General features: G+C 43.7%; 1 protein-coding gene across 2 annotated transcripts in view; it reads left to right on the top strand.

The window, feature by feature from the left end:
* MGAT5 (alpha-1,6-mannosylglycoprotein 6-beta-N-acetylglucosaminyltransferase) overlaps nucleotides 1-19,269 on the top strand; it is a 340,000-nt gene that overhangs the window by 182,879 nt on the left and 137,852 nt on the right. For both annotated transcript variants that reach the window (XM_032856183.1, XM_032856182.1), the window contains one exon: nucleotides 18,484-18,560. In XM_032856183.1, coding sequence (XP_032712074.1) covers nucleotides 18,484-18,560 — 77 coding nt within the window. The remainder of the gene's footprint in view (nucleotides 1-18,483; nucleotides 18,561-19,269) is intronic.

The raw sequence follows: 19,269 nt of genomic DNA, 5'->3' as shown, positions 1-19,269 counted from the left end.
CCCCCCCCCCCCCCCCCCCCGCACTCTCTCTGGCTCTGCGCCAGGGGTGGCTGTCCTGGGTCTGGGGACTTAAGCCCCTGTTCCTAGCCGCCCTGATTCCCACAATTTCCCCCCCCCCCATGATTCTTTGCTCTTTTGGAGTGCTTTCTACCAGACTCCAAGTTAATGCTGGTCCCCAGACGCAGGGCACTCTCGTATTGGGATATTACTTTTCAATGGGTTGCCTCTGGTGGCTCCCTCCCCTTTTTGTTTATCTTCAGATATCAGTCCCAAGTTCCCACTATGCTTTACCTGCCCACTGGCGTCTTCTGCTCCTATAGAGATCCAGACGTGTATAATTCTGATCTCGGGCTGATTTCGTGGGTGATCGGAGTTCTTTGGAAGGCAATCAGCTCACTTTAAGGTACAGGTTGAAAGGGCGCCTCCTCCTATTTCCCCGCCATCTTGTCTCCTCGGTAGTATGGACATTTTAACAATAATTGTTCTTCCAATTCATGAGCATGGAATATCTTTCCATTTGTTTGGGTTGTCTTCAATTTATTTCTTCACTATTTTGTAGTTTTCAGAGTACAGGTCTTTCTCCTTCTTGGTTCAGTTTAAGGTATTTTTATTCTTTTTGGTGGAATTGTAGGTGGGATTGTTTTCTTTTTCTGCTACTTCATTGTTAATGTATACAAATGCAAGGAATTTCTGTACATGGATTTTGTATCACAACCCTACCAGATTCATTGATCGGTTCTAGTAGAGGTTTTTTTTGTTTTGTTTTGTTTTGTTTTTAAGATTTATTTATTTCAGAAGGGGGGTAGGGGCGGAGGGATAGGGACAGAGAATCCCAAGTAGACTCTGCGCTGAGTGAGGCGCCCAGAGTGGGGCTCAGTCTCAGGACCCCAACATCATGACCTGAGCTGAAACCAGTCAGACTCCTAAACAATTATACCACCCAAGTGCCCCCTTTCTAGTAGTTTTTGGTGTGGTCTTCAGGGTTTTCTTTGTATAGGGTCTTCTTGCCAGTTTGGCTGCCTTTTATTCCTTTTTATTATCTGATTGCTGTGGCTAGGACTTCAGTACTCTGTTGAATAAAAGTGGTGATAGTGGACATCATTGTCTTTTTCCTGATCTTAAGGGAAAAACTTGATTTTTCACCATTGGAAATGACGTTAGCTGTGGGTTTTTCATGTATAGCCTTTTTTATGTTGAGATACATTTCCTACTTTGTTGAGGGTTTTTATTATGAATGGATGTTATACTTTATCAAATGCTTTTTCTGCATCTGTTCAAATGTTATACAGTTCTTACCCTTTCTCTTGGTGATGTGATGTATAACGATTACCATTTGATCTGCAGTTATGAAGCAGAAGTTACTTTTAATTGAGCATATGTGTTCTAGTGAATAGAATGGAAGTAAAGTGAGATTAATTTCTCACAGTATTGGTTGTTCACTGTGACTTTTGCAGGAAACTATTCCCTGACCCTTTGGTTAACCTCTGTATGATTGCTGAAAAATGAAAAATTCCTAATTACTCCTATTTCCCTTGCTTAGACTGTCTTCCCTTGTCAGTACTTATTTAGGAGCTTAGTTTGAAAGGAAGAAAGCCACATACTACAGACAGGCTGAGAAATCAGGGTTGCATTTTACAAATTGAAGTCAAGCGATTTCTAGCTAAGGCTACAGACAGGGAGGAGTGAAATCACAGCCTTGCCTCTCTAAGTGTCTTTCGGGTGATCATGTCCCAGGACTGCTGACTCTTTCTCCACACATGCAGCTGCATTTTAGAGCAAAGGCTGTCATTTAAACCCCTGTTCAGCTTCAGGCCCAGCACTATAAATACTCCATTAACTAGCCCACCCCAAATAAGGGACACCTAGATGCAGTCTGTAATTGAGAAAAACACTTTACCAACAGATTACACTTAACTCTGAGATGACAGTTTCCAGAATAAAGACTAAATGTCCTTTCTCTCTGTGCTTTTGTAAGTGGTGTATACTGAGGGAGACTCCAGCACAGTCACCCCACAGCAAAGCAGGTAATACGGCGGCCACTAAAGGTACTGTTATTTGAGGTGCCTCACATGTATATTGGAGAATAAGCCTTTCCTCCTTCAGAAGGTGGTTGGCAAAGGGTTAATAAATGAAGATTAGCAAAGAAAAATAATGTTCCTTCATCTGTATTCCTCAATCACAGAGAAAGCGTACATTTTTAAAGCAACTTAGCTTAATTTTTATATGAGAGCAAAATTACGTATAATGCAAGGCACAGATCTTAAGTGTACCATTTGATGAGTTTTGATAAATGTGTACATCCATAAACCAGCAAGCACTGCAGGCAAGATACCGAACATATTCATCACCCCAGAATGTTCCCTCATGCCTTCTTCTCTTCAGTCCCCATCCTCCCATAGGCAATCCTTGTTTGGATTTCTATCACCGTAGATTAATCTTGCCTGTTCTTGAGCTTCATAAAAATGAAATCGCATGGTACAAACATTTTGTTGTGTCTGGCTTCTTTCAGCATAGTATTTTTGAGATTCAGCCATGGTCGTGTTGGGTTTTTTTTAAATCACAGAATAGTATTCTGCTTTGTGAATATAACATAATTGATTTATCCATTTTCCTGATAATGGACATGTGAGTCATTTCCAGTTTAGACTAATATGAATAATGCTGCCAGAAATACACAAGCCCATCATTTCTTCAAAGTAGTAGTCTGTATTCCCATAAGCTGTTCATAATTTTCTCATATTCTTTTAACATCTGTCGGACTTGTAGTAACATCCCTCTTTTAATTGCTAATATTGCTCTCATATAGTCTCTGTTTTTCATGATCACTCTTGCTAGGGGTTCTATACTCTATTCATCTTTTCAAGGAACCACCTTTGGCTTTGTTAATTTGTCTCTGAGTCAGGATTAAATCAGAGAGGTAGAACACTTGGAGGGGATGCGTGTTGGGGGCGGGTATGCACCTACATGCACACATCATTGTGTATGTTAGGGGATTCATTAAAGAACTTTGACCTTACCCAGTAATGAGAGCTGGTTTCTCAGTTTCTGTAAATCTTTGTGTCTGACGCTGGAGCTTGAAATCCACAGGCCAGCAGCCAAGAAGCGAGGGTAAGTATGAACCTGCTAGAACCCACAAATACAGACCAGAGCCCATGATGGCTGAGTGACACCCTTGTGTTTGTGGATGTTGCCTCTGACCTGGGGATGTAGATGTTCTATAGAAATTGAGACCCTTTTCCTTGAAATGAAACAGATTTGGATGGAAGTAAATCATCACTACTCCAAATCCCCAGATTAAAAAAAAAAAAAAAATCTGTCAATAGTAAGACTGACCAAAGGACTCTATAGGAAAAGTTGACAAACTTTTTGCATAAGGTGATGCTGCAGTTGTAGTACAGAAGGGGCTGTAGACGATGCATAAATGAACAGCATGGCTTTCTTTCAAGAAGGCTTATACAAAAACAAGCAGTGGGCCAGATAGGGCCTCTGAGCTATAGCTTGCTGTCCCCTGTTCTAGAGATTTCAATACACTTTTTCAATTTATCACAGTCCAGCTTCGGATAATATTTCAAATTTTACACTTAATTCCGTTAATCCTGTATCCTTTGTACTGTTGTTAAATAACTGACATCTACAAATATTTTAAACCTCACTATACACCCAGTTGACTTTCACATTAGATAGTCAGTTGATAAAGAAAGTAGGGAAGGAAAAAAATGATAGTCTTTTATATTTACCCCCATATTAACATTTATAATGCTTTTAATTGTTTCTCCAGTTCTAAATTTCTGTTGGAAGGTATTTCCCTTACAGAGTGGAGAACTTTTTTATTTCTAGTCACACAGGACTGCTTGCTGGCGGTGAATTCTCTCATTTACTTATCTGAAAATGGCTTTTTAGGGGGCCAGCATTTTTCAAGGACAAAGATACAGAATGGTGGTTGAATATTCTAGGTTGAGCGTAGTTTTCTTTGAACACTTCAAAAATACTGTTTCTTTGTTTTCTAGCCTTCATCTTTTTCTGATAAGAAGTCAGGTGATATTTCTGTCTTTGTATCCTTTTATGTATTCCTTCTACTGTCTGCCCCTTCTCCTTCTCTTCATTGTCTTATAAGTATTATCCGTAGGAAGATTATGCCAGCATTCGTTTCTCTGCTATTGCCACCAACATATAATTTCTCAGCTTTGTTTTATAAAGACTCCCAAATTAAATTGTTCACATATTTTTTGCCGAAGTTAGGAGAGCTGAACTGTCTGCCCTGGGCTGGAAACAGTTGGAGGTATTTCCTATCACTGCTCTGTCTTCCTCCTGCCCCTTGGTATTTATGGCAGCTCCTTCTTGCTTTTAAGACAATAATCACCATTTCTAGGTTGACAGGGAGAGTGTGCTCTCCCTCTGCGCTGGTCATCATGGTATGGGGCTGAGGGCAGGGAGCAAGTGAGTGAGTGAAGTTCGTTTCGGGTACTGGCATAGTGGGACAGGTCTTCCAAAGGAGATCTTCAGGTAGGAATCCCACCACCAGAGGACAAAGACCCTCCAAGAACTGACTTAAAAACTAAATGCCAAAAACAAAAACAAAAACAAAAAAAAACCAAAAAAAACCCTAAATACCAGTCTAGGGACAGACCACTTCCTGAAACAAACTCCCAGTCATTTCAAAACCTTTTTGTTTCATACTAGAAGGAACCTGCATTCACATATTTACTAGCTTTTACTACTGAGTAGGTGAATAACATTTCAGGGTGACACTTACAACATTTAAGAATATGTACATGATTCTCTCATGTAAGCAAAGTATCAGTGACCAAATTTACATGGTCTCAACACCAGGCATGTTTCCCTTACACGGGAAGAAAAACCTGCTATAGGGGCTAGGAGAGCTAAAAGGAATTAAGTTATTGGACAGCCTGGTTTGTGAGAGACATCCCTAGCAAGCACAAATCTAGCACACATAGTATGTAGATTTCATGCCAGTGGGCTAATAGATTTCATGCAACTTTGGGTAAATCAAATGAGATCTAAAAATTAAGCAGCTCTCATCCTTTCTTTAAGCTTACACCCAAGAGTTTGATGTACTTGTGGGTGTTCTCAGTCTTCTGGGACTTTAGCTTCTTTTTCTGATTTTCAGTTTCTTTTTCTGGTACCAAAAACTTAACTTATTATCAGGGTATCATCTTCATTCCAAATTAACTTACAGTTTATTTTTCCATGCTAAAATGGGAGAAGGGAGGCTATAACCAAGCCACCAAAAAAAAAAAAAAAGAAAGAAATCATGATTCAGATGAGAGAGTGAAAAGAAAAATTTTATCTTGATCTCCTATTAAAAGAATAATCAAAATACTTCATTGTTGCTTGTAGATTGGGTGGCCAATTAGAATCTCTGTCCTTCACCAGCAGCTGCATAAAGGCTTGTGCCAGGTGATTCAAAAAAGAGGCATTGTGTGATGTGAAAAGAACACACCTATTATTGACAGTTTGTACAGTTAAAAAAAACCTAACCCATCTCCCACAGTTATTAACTCTGTATTTTTTTCCCTTCTTCAGTTTCAACAAAGAAACACACACACATACTACACACACAAACTGTGTATGTATTTCTCTTAGTTTCCTAACAAAATCCAAACTCCTAGCATCTTTGGCAGTTTGAGAGAAATAGTCAGAAATGCGTGTGCCTGAGTCAACTGTTGTAGAAGAAAAATGGAATCGCTTGTAGTTGGAGAGGATGAAGAGAGGGGCGTGTGCTCCCCATCCCAGGAGCAAGCTGCTGTTGCTGGAGATGGTACATTATGTTCCTTTTCCTCCCCCAGGAAACCTTGTGTGACAAGAGGACGAGATAAGGCTGTGCCCTACCTTGCTTATTGGAAAAAGAATAGGTGTAAAAATCGCCTTAGGCCCCCAGCTTGAGAATCTGATGCAGTTTTGCAAATATTATCTTGAATTTTTAATGACTGCCACTGACTTCCCAGTATATTTTCTTAAATATAAATTGACAACTGAGGATGCACCAGAACCTGTCAGTACTGTATCTTATTTTGAAAAATAGTATATACAGAAACTTTTTTTTTCCCTGGGAATATGACACCAGTGTAACTCTTTCTTATTTTTCTTTTGTTTTTGATATATAAAACTAGCATTCTCCCAATTTAGTGACTATTATGCCCATTTATTATAACTGGATATGTATATCATACCCATGTGTAATATTTTCTATCCCTTATATTGTTACTTAAAATGCTGACTTTCTTTTGCACAAAAAAATAGCAGAAATTAAGTATAAACTTACAGAATATGGCATTTACATAGAAATGAATACATGTAAATTTATGCATAAAAAGAACTCTGATTATCCAAATCATATTGCAAACTCAGTTTTATTTTCTAATCCCAGAGCTATTAGGATATATAGTATATGCTGTTGTGCTATTTATTTAAAAAGACTTGAATTTTTTCCTTCCATAAATCCAAAGCATTTTAATCACTGAGTGTATCTCACACTCTCCCAAACATTGTGACATAAAATGAATCAGAGATGGGCAACACAGAAACCAAGCCTATACAGACAGTAGGACAAGTGTACAGAATGGACAAATGGCACAAATGAGAGCTGGTGTGGGATGTTTCAGTGTGTTGGAGGAGTCTCTTTTTCTCATGGCTTTGTCGCCCTCAGCATTCCACGTTCAACTTCCAAGGTTGTTCTGAGGATGACACGAAGCCGTAGATGAACACCAGGCTTGGTTCTAGCACAGAAATGGTAACCCTGTTGGAGAGGTTTTGCTGACTGTATTTATCACATGAGGAACCGTAGACTCAGGATGGTTCGGTAACTTGACCAGCTTGTCCAGGTGGCCTGTTGCAGATGGCTAATCCCTGCTGCGGTCTCTTAGATGACTCTTTATAGTACAGCCCCGCCCTCTATAGTACAGTCTTTACTACCCTTTTCTACCATTTCCCTGGCGGAGGGCTGGGTGTGGTCACATGCTTGAAAATACCAGCGCACAGGAGTGCGGCTCTGTCTTGGAAAGTTTAACTGTGCCACCTCCAGGACCAGGTTAACTCACAGTTAAGAGGGCATCCAGCATGGTGGCCATGAGGGAGATGACATTTTGTGAGAGGAATGGTCTACTCTTTGAAGATTGGAGAGGACAGGTTGTTAGAGCTTTATTATAAATAACTTTGGAGCCTGATGCACTGTCCTCTTGGAAATACATGTGAAAATTTGCAAAGGATTTACCACTAACTTACAAAGTAGGCACCAGTGAAAGTTTAATTAGATGAAATGGCATTTTGAAAGGCAATTTAAGAAAGACATTAGAAGCTGCTATTAACATCTGGGGGTTGAATGAACATGGACAGCTGTCTTCATGGACCCTGTGTTGGAAAATATCTTGCACTTCCTGACCAGTGAAAGACACATTTTGAGTCCTTGATGACTTACTTTAGGTATAAACTCTATTCATGAAGACATTATGCAGCAGCATCTTTTAAAGTGCGTGTGGGCAAACTTAGCCTTCAGCTGTGGCTGGTGCCCTCTTTTTTTTTTTTTTTCCTCTTTTGATTTCCCATTTTTCAGCCCGTGGCTTCTCTACTCAGAGACTCTCAGTTCCCTCCCCATGCCATTCTTCCCAGTCACCCTACTGTTTCCTGCAGTGGCAAACTGTGTTCAGCTAAGCCAGAATTCAGGATTTTGTAGCCTGACATGCCAGCTTACCTTTCCAACCTGATTTCTTACCCTGAGTCCTCTGCTTTGGCCACCTTGCCCCCCCCTCACCCCCACCATCTCAGACATTGATGACTGATTGGTTACGCTTAGTCACTGGGCGGTAGATTTGCTTTCTCAGTAGAACACTCTGGGAGTTGGAATATGAGATTTAAAAAAAAAAAAAAAAACCTGCTTTGCATTTCTGGACCTTACTCTTCTTCAGTGTCCCTATCTTATTTTAATGTTTACTGTTTACTGGTTTCTCCCGGTGGCTACCTGTCAGGATCACCTGAGGTGAGAGGAGCATGACAAGGAATAGTGGCTGAACCATTTGCCAGACCATTTAAATCAGAATCTCAGGAGGGTGGGGTACATTTTTTAAAGTGCCCCAAGTGACTTTAATGTGCAGAGAGGGTCAAGAAGGGCTGATTTGTTCTGTGACCTTGACCACGTTCCTTAATCTCTCTGAGCCTCAGCGTTTTCTACTGTGAAATGGGGATATCATGCCTTTATTGCTTGGGGTTCCTGGGAGGATGATGTGTGACATAATGTATGGGAATGAATTACAGAAGGAGGGCATGGTGGGTGCTGTGTCTGTGCTGGCTGTTGCTCTTCCTGTTCTGTGTGCTTAGCGCTCACATTCCCTCCTGAATATTCCCAGTTGTCCTTTAAAACCCAACCGGAACCCCGCTTGGCCACTGATGATTTCAGGTACAAACTAGGCTGTTGTAACAAAGAGACCCACGATGACAGTGCTCAGAGGAGACAGGATGGTTTATCTTTCACAGGATAACCCACTAGCAAGCAGTCCAGGCCTGCCCCCTCGTGGCCCTTCCCTCACTGAGCTGCAAGAGAGGCCCTACCTAACAAGGTGGCGGGGTGTTCAGCTCAAAATTGGTTAGAGTGGTTTGAAGGGCGATGAGAGCTGGGAGGGTGGCAGATTGGCTGAGAGGTGCAGCTTCTTCCTCTCCTTGCCTGCGCCTCTGAGGGCTGTGTCGCTGGAACTTGCACGGTGTGTTAACTTCCCTTTCTGGCGGGCAGCTGTGCAAGCTCAAGTTACATTCTAGACTCCCTCAAGGTGAAGATGGCTTTGTGTTCCTGTGTATACTTCTTGGGGAGGTACTGCCAGCATTACAGACACTGTCATATGTAGATACATGTGTAGATATCTACATACGTCATAAGTAGATACAGTGTTTTGTGGAATGAACCCATGGCAGGTGTTTTTTGTTTTTATCTGTGTGGTTTTTGGAAGAGTTTTATTGAGATATAATTCACATACCATGCAGTTCACCCATTTAAAGTGTACAATTCCAGAGCTTTAAGGATATTCACAGGGTTGTGTGGACATGTCACCACAGTCAGCTTAAGAACATTTTTATCACCTCCGAAAGATACCTGTTCACTTTCGCCACCACTCTCCCAGCCGCTCCTTCCCCCAGCCCTAGGCCACCACTCATCTACTTCTCTCTGTGTAGAGCTGCCTCTTCCAAACATTTCATACACATGCATTGATCAGTTGATAAACATTTGAGTTTTTCTGCACTTTGGGCTCTTCTGAAAAATGTTACTGTGAACATTTGTGTATAAGTTTTTGTGTGGACAGAATGTTTTAATTTCTCTTTGTTGTCTACCCAGGAGTAGGATTACTGGGTCAGATGGTAACTCTGTTTTTAACTTTTTAAGGAACTTCTAGACTGTTTCCGGAAGTAGCCACACCATTTTAGATTCCCATCAGCAGGATTTGAGGGTTCTGTTGTATGCACATCCTTGCCAACACTGGTTGCTATGTGAGTTTTTGATGATGGCTCTTTGACTGGAGGTGATGCTGATGTGGTATTCCCCTGTGGTTTTGATCCGTGTTTTGCTGATGACTAATGGCGGTAGGCTTTCTTCTTCTAGTGAGTGGCAGGTTTTCTGCCCACTCTGCATATGTGCTCCTAGGTGTGTGATAACCAACCTCTTTTCCTTGAACGTTCCTAGAAATCTGATATTCTTGTATCAGTAGAATGCCTGGGGACTTATCAGAATGGAGGGGTAGGGTGTGAGTGTGTGTTTATGCATTTGTGACATTCTTTTTTTTTTTAATTTAATTTTATTTTATTTTATTTCAGTGTTCCAAAATTCATTGTTTATGCACCACCCCAGCGCTCCATGCAATACGTACCCTCCTTAATACCCACAACCAGGCTCACCCCCCACCCCCCCCAAAACCCTCAGTTTGTTTCTCAGAGTCCTTTGTGTGACATTCTTATATAGGCTCTGCCTCTCATACTGAAAATAGTAATGCTAGGTTCCCTTATTGATTCCATTTTACCAAGAACAGAGAAAACCTTATTAATGCTGACTTAAAAGCTTTGTTTGGCAGATAATCCTGTCCCCCGCCAAAAAAAAGTGAGACAGGGTATGACAAAGGGAAGCATAAATAATCCAGGGTATTTGTCTGTTACTATGTTTTCATAATCCTTACAGCTTCATTCTTTTTACATGTTGGTTCCATTTCTTGAAAAGTACATGGAGAAACTCTACCTTGAATACTATTTTCTCATTGACTTCCATTATGTCCATAGTATTTGTACATGGGCAGTACTGTAGCTCTGGGTGCTTATTAGCAAGTCCGTGAAGTCCTTGGAGGTATAGAGAGGAAGGAGAAGTTGTCATTTCATCCTTCAGAGCTGACTCTTAGATTCCCTGTGCAGAACATGAAGGTGGTGGTCATGGTGGTGGTGTGTTTTGTTTTGTTTTGTTTTGTTTTTAAGATTTTAATTATTTATTTGAGAGAGAGAGAGAGCAAGAGAAAGAGTTCAGGGAGAAGCAGAAGGGGGCGGACAAGCAGATGTGGAGCTGGATCCCACGACCCTGAGATCACAACCCCAGCCAAAATCAGGAGTTGGATGTTCAACCCACTGAGCCACCCAAGCGCCCCAGTGGTGTGCCTTTTAATTACCTACAGACAGTGTGGTAGAAATCATCTTGCCTAGAAGGCAGAGGTCTGGGGGATACGTGCAGAATGCTTTATATATGGGAGATGCTTAATGAACTTCCTTTAATCAGTGAATGAATAGAGCACTTCATTTCTGTAAATCTTGGTTTTATGAGTCGGGAAAAGTCAACACTTCACTAATAGGGCTTTAGAAGTCCCTTGCAACCTTAAAACGTTTTAGTACAATGATTGTATTTCTAGGTTCCCGGGTTAAAAAAACAAAACAAAAACAAAATAGAAACAGTTCTTTTCAAGGTGCCCAGTATCTGTCCCTGGGGTCTGTAAGGGAGTTGAGCCCATTGCATTGTTTGTCCCCAGCTCCTTTTGGGGGCAGAGAGCTTCCTGTTCCTATGAACCCTGGGACTGGAATGACTCAGTTATAGAGATTAAATCACTTTCTTTATAATGCAAATGGTAAAGTGGCCCTAAATGAATATTTGCCAAGCTGAGAATGACTGGTGAGGTCATTTTTAATGGGAGATTATATTTCACCATGGCTGATTTCTGTCCGATTTATTGCTATTAACTCCTGAAGCAAGGCCAGCTGATGGAAGTGCTGGCAGGAGCCTCGTCTCCAGTCTCCAGGCTGAGCGCAGGGATGCAGCCTGTTCCCAGCTGGCGCAGAACAGCTGGGCCAGTGGCGTGCACACGTGGGCGCTCAGCAAGGGCCATCTGATAACGGGGGCTGCATGTTCCTATCAGGTGTTCCGAAAGAAACACTGCCTTGTCCTACACACAAAATGCAATCACTGGAGACCCTTTATCTTTTGAGAGGAAATATGTGTGGGGTACCTTTGGGTGGAATCGAGCCCTCGCTCCTGAAGATGGTTATCTAAGCTGCGGGCAAAGGGACTGGACCAGGAGACTGACCTCAGTTCCTTCCCTAAAACTTCCTGGGGAGGACGGATGGTCATGGTGAGGTTTCTGAGACTTTTTTTTTTTTTTTTACACCTACCGTTTTTTCTTTTTCTTTCTTTCTTTTCTCTCCCCATCCCTATAAAGTAGCTAGGAGGGAATCAGACGCCCTTCACCTATCAGATGCATGTTCAGTTCTAGATACAAAGTTACTGGTCCTGTTCTACAAGCCTGTTGTACTGTGTTGTACTTAAAAACAAGTGCCATTTCGGGGTGCCTGGGTGGCTCAGTGGGTTAAAGCCTCTGCCTTCGGCTCAGGTCATGATCCCAGCGTCCTGGGATCGAGCCCTACATCAGGCTCTCTGCTCTGTGGAGAGCCTGCTTCCTCCTCTCCCTGCCTGCTTGTGATCTCTCTCTCTGTCAAATAAATAAACAAAATCCTTAAAAAAAAAAAAAAGTGCCATTTCTAACACTAGTCATCTTTGCTATAGTTAATACATGGAAAATCGAACCTTGACAAAGGAAGCTACCTTCTTGGTAGGGTCAGCTTTCACTTTGAAATATCTATCTTCTGTGTGGGGCTCACTTATGAACACCTCTCTGCCTCGCTCCCTCCCTCCTTCCCTCCCTCCCTCCCCTCCACCTCCTCACTTTTTCATCATTGCCCACCGTTGTGGACTCAGGCTTCTTATGTGGGGTGCCACCCAGAAGCATTGATACAATTAGGATTAAGGATGACACCAGACTATAGCATTTTCTTTTAAGTTTCTAGATCTTGGGGCGCCTGGGTGGCTCAGTTGCCTTCAGCTCAGGTCATGATCCTGGAGTCCCAGAATCGAGTCCTGCATTGGGCTCCCTGCTCAGCAGGGAGTCTTCTTCTCCCTCTGACCCTCCCCCCTCTCATGCTCTCTCTCCTTCTCTCTCATTCTCTCTCTCTCTCTAATAGATAAATAAAATCTTTAAAAATAAATTTCTAGATCTCCTTTGTTCAGCAGTAAGGAGTAGTTAGCATTAACTTTAAATAGTATAGGTGTTTCCTGAGGCTACGTAGTTAATAGTTGATAATGTTCTTAAAGACACACAGGACAGCCTCTCTGTGTACATGTGAAGTGGGCAGCTGTTTCCTGAGGCTACGTAGTTAATAGTTGATAATGTTCTTAAAGACACACAGGACAGCCTCTCTGTGTACATGTGAAGTGGGCAGCTAAAAGATGAAGGTGTCTTTGTACGGTACCCAGTGGATCTTGTGTTTGACTGAAAATGCATCAGGATGGGTCTCTTATAACACTTTCAGATCAGCTCTCACAAAACAATATGCCTGTCTTTTTATTTTTTTTTTGTATTTTATTTTATTTTTTGTATTTTATTTTTTATTTAAATTCCATTAATAAACATATAGCATAGTATTAATTTCAGAGGTAGAATTCAGTGATGCATCAGGCTTATATAAATAACACCCAGTTCTCATTACATCACATGCCCTCCTTAATGCCTATCACTCAGTTACCCCATCCCGCCCCCTCCCCACCCAGCAGCCCTCAGTTTGTTTCCTGTGCTTAAGAGTCTCTTATGGTTTGTCACCCTCTCTGATTTCATCTTGTTTTATTCCCCCCTTCCCTATGATCCTCTGTTTTGTTTCTTAAATTCCTCATATCAGTGAAATCATATGATAATTGTCTTTCTCTGGTGGACTTATTTCACTTAGCATAATACCCTCTAGTTCCATCCATGTCGTTGCAAATGGCAAGATTTCAGTTTTTGATGGCTGCATAGTATTCCATTGTATATATATACCACATCTTCTTTACCCATTCATCTGTTGATGGACATCTAGGGTCTTCCCATCGTTTGGCTGTTGTGGACATTGCTGCTATAAACATTCGGGCCCACGGGCCCCTTTGGATCACTACATTTGTATCTTTGAGGTAAATACCCAGCAGTGTGATTGCTGGGTCATAGGGGAGCTCTGTTTTTAATACTTTGAGGAGCCTCCATACTGTTTTCCAGAGTAAGCCTGTCTTTTGAAATGCCAGTAAGGTATGAACACCAGTAACTCACGTGGGGTAGGCCACGGCCACTCCCTGCATCAGAAATGACTCTTCTTTCCCTGCCACATGTTCCTGCCATTTTTCCTTGTGTTGGATGCAAATCCCTGAGTTCTGTTGTTCCAGAACTTGTAATTCTTGGCACAGTGGTTCTTAGTGAGTCTCTTTCTTCTGTGGCACTCTCTCCCCTCTCCCCTTCTTTGGAACTTGAGCTTTTCACCCCTTTGTTACATTTGTTCATTCCATTCATTAAAAAAAGACTCTGGAGCCGGTGTTGGGGCAGGTGCCATGTTGGGTGCTGGGCCCCAGCCCGGAGGGCTCTGTCCTGCCTTCTGGGGGGTACGGTGGGGGACTTCACCAGTGTGTGTCTGGTTCTGTTGTGTCAGGTCCCTTCACCCCGCCGCAATGCGCTCCATGAGGACACAGACTTGTGTCTTGTCGCAAGGATCCAGCCTTGACATTTCAGCGCACGGCAGGCAGCACATTCTTGGAGACCGTGGGCTGAGTTTGGAGGTGGATGCTGAGGATTTTAAAGTTTCTCCTTCCCAAGCTATAAGATGAGGTAACTGCCTTCCTTTTCTGGAGGGTGCGGTTAATAGAAAATGTGATCATATACATGCCCGCCCTGTAGAAAGGCAGGTAATATCTCAGGGGAAGTTATCACCCACCTTTGTTTCCTGTTCCACTTATTTTTGTTCTCATTGTCTCTGAGCCCGTCTGTACCACTGGCTTCTGCCCTCTCTGCCCGCCCTGCTGTTTCCTTCCTTCCTCAGAGCTGGGGGAGGGGTGAGTAAAAACTCCTCTGTGTGTTGGGGGCGCCTGGATGGCTCAGTCAGTTGAGCGTCTACCTTCAGCTTAGGCCATGGTCTCCGGGTTCTGGGATCGACACTGCATCGGGCTCCCTGCTCAGCGGGAAGTCCGCTTCTCCTTCACCCCTCCCCTGCTTTCTCTCTCTCTCTCTCTCTCTCTCTCTCACATAAATGAATAAAATTTTTTAAAAAAGAAGAGAGACCGCCACTGCCCCTCTGTCAACATGGGGACGATCTCCACATGGAGAACTTGACTGCACACTTGGCAGGAACACCCGCGCTGTGTGTTCATGAGCTTCTCTGTCACTTCTGTTCCTCGAGCACACGTGTCCTTCCCGAGTCATAAGCATCCAATCATAAGAAAAGTGTCTTCTTAGATGAAAGCCGGTACTGGAGCCCCTGCTGCACTGTGTGGGTCCAGGGGACTGATAAAATCACAGGATTTGCACACGGAGGCAGTCTCCCCTCTTTGTAATACCTGGTTGACAATGCCGTAGCATCGGTGCAGAGGTGCAGTTTTTGGTGAAACACAGCTTGGGCCAGTTTGGGGAGGGCAAGGGACAAAACTGAGTCCCGAGCAGCAGGAGGTGCTGAGTGTCTTTGCTGATGTCAGCATCTTTTTCCCCCTTGCCCTTTGACCATTACAAAAACAAAAAAAGGGAGAATCTGGTGAAGGGCAGGGAGAAGATTCTAGTAACATTGTGGCAGAATCCTGTCTTCTTTTGAAGGGCCTTAATATGCAGTAAGTTAAGTCTCCCCTGAAAAGCAGTAACATTAATCTTTTTGGGCCCAAATGTTTGTTTTTTATTTCCAACCTTAAATTAGAGGCTCTTCTCTAGGTAGCAGAGTCTTCTAATAACGACATTATTTACTGAGTTTTCTTCGTTGTGATGAAAACAAAACAGGGAGCTGCCCTCCAAGATGAGCTGAAACTCCTCAGGAGGTGGGAGGTGGCGGAGGTGGCGCTCAGTTTACCGGCAGTCAGGTTACTGGTGGTCAGATTCAGGGAGCAGCTCCTCCCTCCGTGGGAAGGCTGGCACTTCCTTTTTTCCCCTTTCACAGATCCCTCCTATGCCAGAGCCTTAAGCCATTTAACTCCACTTCTGGGCCTCATTGTTTATTCAGACTCATCACTGTGTAACTAAATGGAGAGAAAATTGGTCATAAATTAATGGAACGGCAGAGAGAACCCTGTTGGTTTAGCTGACAAGCTGCCAGATGGAAGAGGAGGAAACACCCGGGTCTAGCACAGGTCCCTGTGCTTAGTCGAGTTCTCCCTGAGCCGAAGAGTCAGTCGGAGAGATGGCGCAGGCAGAACGTGTGTGTTTATTAAGTCAGCCAGCACCTACAGAGTGCCTGGTGATGGGGCGGGGACAGTGACCTTCCCACGGCACCCTCATCCTGGAAGAGGTGATGGGCCATGTGGAGGAGAGAACAGGACTGCTCATGGTCGTGCGAGAGATTTGAGCAGGAAGGCAGCACTAAATCCTAAATTCTGGTTTGGCCTGGGAAGGAAGGGCTTGGCCTGTTTCTTACAGAGGTGAATCTTGAACTAGATCTTTGAGGAAGGGTGTTAACCAGGTGGATGAAGGATAGGGATAGAGGAAGGAATGGCCATAGGCGTCCTCCAAAAAGTCATTTCCGCAGGTCTTCGCAAAAACGACAATCCTTATTTTGAGACTCTCTTAGCATAGCAAATGTAGGGGTCTGTGTCTGTTTTTGTAAGTGAAGTTTTGTTGGAACCCAGCACACCTTTTCATTCCCCTGTTGTCTGTGGTTGCTTTCCTGCTACAATCCAGAGTGGCGTAGCTGGGGCAGACACCGTGTGGCTTGCCAAGCCTCAAATATTTACTATCTGGTCCTTCGCAGAAAAGGGTTGCCAACTCTTGGCATAACATATTGTTATTCCTTGAAAGTCTTTTTGAAAAGGATCCACACCGTCAGTGGCCAGGCTTTGATGGCAGGCCTTCCTGGACTTACTAGTTTATTTTACCAGCCAGTGATTTCTCTTCAGTCCACGCCACCCGACCTCCAACTCTGTAGTCTCTAGTTTCCATAATTTCTGGCTCTGAATGTCTGGAACTAGAACGGTGCTTAGAGTGTGGAGAGGAAGGGGGGCATGTCTCCCTAAGCATCCCCTTAAATGTCCTGTTACCCCGACCCACAGCTGTTTCAGACTCTGCTTACTTTCTTGGAACCTGTGCTGCTTATTTGCTTGGTAAATTTGCCAAGCAAAATCTGAAACAAATATAGGATCAGCAGTCCTTGAAAGGCATCTCTGTTCTTTGGGGAGGCATCTGTTAGTGGGTTCTGGAGCTCTCTGTCCCCTTACAAGTGAGAGAGAGAAGGAGGGAGCTCTAGGGAGATCTGCCACCTCATGCCTGCATTCATTTCAAAGCCACAGAGAATGTATTTCCAGAAGATCTGTGCTTTTGAAATACTGCTTTCCTAGATATACTGAGTGTACATTGTGTGGAATTACATAGCAAATGCCAACTTTTTAAGCACCTACTATGGTCTGCGGTGAGAGTCTGCTGTCGGGAGTGCCAGACTAGACTTTCTACAAATAATTAACTTACTAAGACTGAGATGAAACAGAGATGCACTTATTTCAGTTTTACAGACAGAAAAACAGAGGCTCTGACAAGCTAAGTATCTTCTGTGTTAACTACTAAATGACACTGCCTGCAATCCATGATGAGGAGGATATTGATTTTATGCTCTAGTTATCCGAGGAGCAGGTAGAATGTTCATGAAAACGCTGAATCAAGAGGTGAAGAATCTATGTTTCAGACTGTCAAAAGAACTAATTTTCAAGGACAGGTACAGCTTTTGTTTTAGCTCCAGCAGCTACCAACCTCGCTTAAATACCACTGTCGAATGATACTGTGGTTTGGGATCTAATTTCTCATTAGCACTTTGTATAGAAAATTGTTGGCAGTAAGTAATGGTGACATTTTCCAAGCATGTCTGGAAAATATTGTTGGTCCCCAAAGAGAATCATGTAGGTTTAGTTGTCCCAGTTTCCAGCTGAAATGAGGATTCCTAAACATCAGTCTGATCTTAACCATTCCCTTCTTAAAAGCATTCAGTGTTCTCCTGTGTCCTTTGCTCAAAGATTAAAATATTCATCAGGGCACTTGCTGGAGGCCTTTCCGGTTTGGGCCCTGCCTGATCTCCAGTCTGACCACTCAGTACCGCCCACTTCCAAATTCCACTTGGAGTGTGTCCCTGCCTTTGGAGCCTCCCCAAGTCCTTGGACACCGTCTCTCCATGGCCCTTTCACCTGATGCACTCTTGCTTCATCTTCCCATCTTAGCTGAGATGTCACTAGATCCAGGAAGCCTTCTTTGAGCCTAGAGACTGGAGTGGGTGTCCTTCCCTTGGTCTGCCCTCACATCATGTGTTTACACTGCTGCTTAGTGGTTTACGGATCTGGCTGTTGGCTACCACTAAACAAGTAAGCTTTTTAGTTTCTTTTTAGTTTTGACTCTGTCATCAAAAGGAATAGGAATCCACTTGAGCTGACTCATAGAAGGGGAGTTGACCTGTGAGGAAATATGTGAAGCAGTAAGGAGACCTCTGCAGAAATTTAAGAACCAGGTCCATAAGGAGCTGTCCCTCGCAGATGTGTCTGGCGGCCTTCTGTACTTCTCTGTACACCGGTTTTGTTTGCCTGTCTTTAGCCGGCCGCTCAAGCACATGTCCTAAAGCTGCCCCTGACCTCAGTTTGTCTGCGTAGCCTAGCATGGCCCTGCCAGCCCTCGTGGTCTCTCCCAGTCTCATGGCTCTGTTGCCTGGTCTCCATTTGCATTCTGTTCCAGTTGCAGATTTTCCAGCAAGCACTGTGGTTGGTGTAGCTCATCCTTCCGAGCGAGGCCACATGCCTCGTAGGTCTTTGGCCATCCGGCAGGTGGGTCCTCGCTGCAGACCAACTGGAGCCGTGGCCCTCTGGAGGGTTTTCATGGGTCAGAGCCTTGCTCTCAGTATAGACTCCCTTTTTCTGTTTCTTTCCCTGCCCCTTGCTTGCAAGGGTGTTAGGTTTGTGTTTCATGAACTTTATGGTATCCTTTGTTCTCTTTCGTCTTACAGATATCATTAATGGAGCTCAAGAAAAATGTGTATTGCCTCCTATGGATGGCTACCCCCACTGCGAGGGGAAAATCAAGGTAAGGCAGAAGTAATGTCTGTTCATCCCCCCATCTTCAGTCTGCACCGATAGCCTCTTCCTTCCTCTCCCCTCTCTGTAACTCCCCAGTAATCCAAATGGCAAGCAAGCTCTTTAAGGAGCTCATTTCAAGGGTGCCTCAATCCTGCCAGTTTGGGACTGTGGCCATGACAACCCTTGTCTGCTTATGCCAACTCCGTGGGGTTAGTCAACAATGGGTCTAACTGGTGAGACTGAAAGAGCCTGGGCCACTTTGGGCACCTGCTGTGTCTTTGAAGCGCCTTCCCCTGGCATTCCCAGCCTCCAGCAGGTGATCCTTCAAGGGCCATTGAGAAGGGGCTGCCATTATGTGGGGTCCAGCCTCCCTCTCCCCCAGTACCCAGGCCCCAGCCATGAGGTCTCCAGATTGTGATTTAAATGTCACATTAGCATTTGCAGCTGAGTAACCAGAGATCCTTGGACACTCTTTCACTCTTCACATTTTTTTTTTTAAATCCCTTTTTATATGGCCTGCCTGAGGGAGACCACTCCCCTGCTCAGCAGTTTTCAAAGAAAAGTCTTGGTTCTAATATATACTTAGGATGGTGAGACCACAGCCCAGAAGCATCGGCATGGTTCCTGTTCGGGACTCATGCATGCCATGCACACCTTGCAGGCCTGCATTCACGGTCTCTGTTCCAGGCCCGGTACTGGAGCTCGTGAAACTACAG

The sequence above is a fragment of the Lontra canadensis genome, unplaced genomic scaffold (assembly GCF_010015895.1).
Source record: "Lontra canadensis isolate GAN:19392208 unplaced genomic scaffold, GSC_riverotter_1.0 scaffold11, whole genome shotgun sequence".
Classification (NCBI taxonomy): Eukaryota; Metazoa; Chordata; class Mammalia; order Carnivora; family Mustelidae; genus Lontra; species Lontra canadensis.
Note: the sequence above shows the minus strand (reverse complement) of the source record. Positions and strands in the feature narration are given on the sequence as shown.